The sequence below is a fragment of the Mus caroli genome, chromosome 5 (genome assembly GCF_900094665.2).
Source record: "Mus caroli chromosome 5, CAROLI_EIJ_v1.1, whole genome shotgun sequence".
Lineage (NCBI taxonomy): Eukaryota > Metazoa > Chordata > Mammalia > Rodentia > Muridae > Mus > Mus caroli.
The window spans coordinates 84,143,401-84,145,723 of record NC_034574.1 but is presented as its reverse complement, the minus strand read 5'-3'; the positions used below and the strand labels follow the sequence as shown (position 1 = coordinate 84,145,723).

Genomic DNA, 2,323 nt, shown 5'->3' with positions numbered 1-2,323 from the left:
TCTCTCTCTCTCTCTCTCTCTCTCTCTCTCTCTCTCTCTCTCTCTCTCTCTCTCTCTCTCTCTCATTAAAAATGAGAGCTCATTGGTTGAGTGCTTGCCTGGCATGTGGAAGCCTTAAGTTCAGTCTCACAGAAGAGACATCGAGAAAAGTAAATGTCAGATCTAGAAGGCTTAAAGCATAGAAGAGAAGAGAAATGAGGAGTGGCAGAGAAAGGAAAGATTACGTATGTGTGGTTGTCTTCCCTCACACGGAAAAGTGATGAATAACAATACTGCCCTTAGCACTATCCTCAGCACAGGGACAGTTTCTGAAAGCACAAAAGTCAGAATCCGGCTTCCCTCTTACTTATCACGAGGTTTGGATTCTTACCTTCAAAGTCTACATCTCCAACTAACTTGGTCTTTCCCGTCACAGGATCTTGTATATAGTTGATGCCCACATCAATTACTGCCGCACCTTCTCTGACCATGTCAGCTGTAATCAACCTGGGAATACCTGTGAACAAAACAGTTGTAAGACACTTAAATAGTTATGTGTTGGTCCATGTTTGAAGAGTATATAAGTAATCCCTTTGCAAATAAGAGACCATTTTCACTCTGAGTATTGATCAGTAGGCAGAAGGACAAAATGACTGAGTGAGCTCCTCCAGCTTTTGAGGAGCAGCTGGCCTGGAGCTGTTCTCCGTCCTCACAGATTGCTTACCTAGCCTCTCCATCTAAATATTGGTTTTGAGCAGCACGCTTGTGTTTAGCACAAAGTCATAGACATGCCATAGGTTCCCACTGTTTCAGAGTAAAGAGAAAGCAACTTGGGAGTTGGAAAGGAGGAAATGAAAGTGGAAAGGAAAACTCATAGCCCTAACTCCTACTCTCCAGTGTGATGTAAGCAGCCTCACCAGCTCCAAACAGAAATGTCAGCTATCCTTGTTTTCTGGCTTCCTTTGATCACCATGTCTACATAAACTCTGAAAGATGCAAGCTATAGTACCTGACCTCATTCTTCTCCATTCTGAATGAAATGAGGGATCTGTAGAGACAATATCCCACCGTCTGTGATCTAGAGCAAGTTTCAAATTTTACCGGAAGCCTGGTGGTACTGGCTAACCCTGATGACACTGCAGGGCTGTTCTGCTTTGCTTTATGAGTGACTCTCGAGCTAGCTCCAAACATTGCACTAACAAAACAATGAACTATCACGCCTTACACTGTGTGTGTGTTGACTGAGTTCAGCTAGGAGGATGCTCAGACTTGACACTTGATGGTTATACAATCAGAGTCAAGTAAATTCTGACTGAAGTCATCTGAAGACATGTGTGAGGGTCTGAGGCTGACAACCAAGCATGCAGAAGACAGAAAGTAGATGTCACCAACCTCTGGAGGTGAGAATCCTGAGACTAGCTTTTCAGTTCTTTTACATTCTCTCAGTGAAGAAGTGACAGAGCCCACTCAGATTCAAGAGCCCCTCCTAGTGGGAAGCTACTTGAAGAACATGTGACATTCTTCACTCTACAATGCTCTTGTGGATGGAGGGCTGATGAGTGATTTACTCACATCCATTGTGTGTCCCTTGCTAGTAGTTCATTAGCATAATAAATTTAATAGAATGGTATTTATTCTATAAAAATCCTATCTATTCCTTGGTTAAAAACCTTCTAGCCTCCAAAGTGTCCATTTGAGCATTCCAAATGGCTTGAATGCTACCTTGTGAAATACAGTTCTTGGCACAGGTTGGATTTTCAAGCCTATAGAATGGTCAGTGCTAATATAGATGCAGCTGCTGCAGAGGCACCAGCATTTGAGATGTATCTTCCCTACTTCCCAAGCTGGGATACAGACTCCATCCTTTATCAGTCCTAAAGTACCCACTCACCAGATTTCTCTCAGTCTCTATAGTCAGTCAGGTATTAATTCCTCTTTACTCTTTGCACAGGAAAATGGGACATACACAGGTTACAGCTTCAGAGGACTTTCTCAAATGAAAGCTATTGGCATTCCTTCTAGGCTCTGTCCCACAGTTACCTGGCAACAGCCAGGTGTGCCTGACTCACTATAAAAGGGGCTGCTTGCCCCCTCTCTTGCTTTCCTTTCTTCTCTTCTCTTCTTGCTCTTGCCTCTTACTCTTTTCCCCCTCTCTCCCCATTCCCCACTCCCCTCTCTCTCCATGTATTCAGGGTCACCTCTACTCCTCCTCTCCCTCCCCTCCTCTCCCTTCCCTCCTCCCTCCTCCTCCTCTTTTTCTTCTTTTTCTTCCTTCTTCTTCTTCTTCTTCTTCTTCTTCTTCTTCTTCTTCTTCTTCTTCTTCTTCTTCTTCTTCTTCTTCTTC

General features: G+C 43.8%; 1 protein-coding gene across 1 annotated transcript in view; it reads right to left on the bottom strand.

The window, feature by feature from the left end:
* The window catches only part of Mthfd2l (methylenetetrahydrofolate dehydrogenase (NADP+ dependent) 2 like), a 92,254-nt gene that overhangs the window by 21,367 nt on the left and 68,564 nt on the right, over window positions 1-2,323 (bottom strand). The window contains exon 7 of the mRNA XM_021163363.2: window positions 371-496. Coding sequence (XP_021019022.2) covers window positions 371-496 — 126 coding nt within the window. The remainder of the gene's footprint in view (window positions 1-370; window positions 497-2,323) is intronic.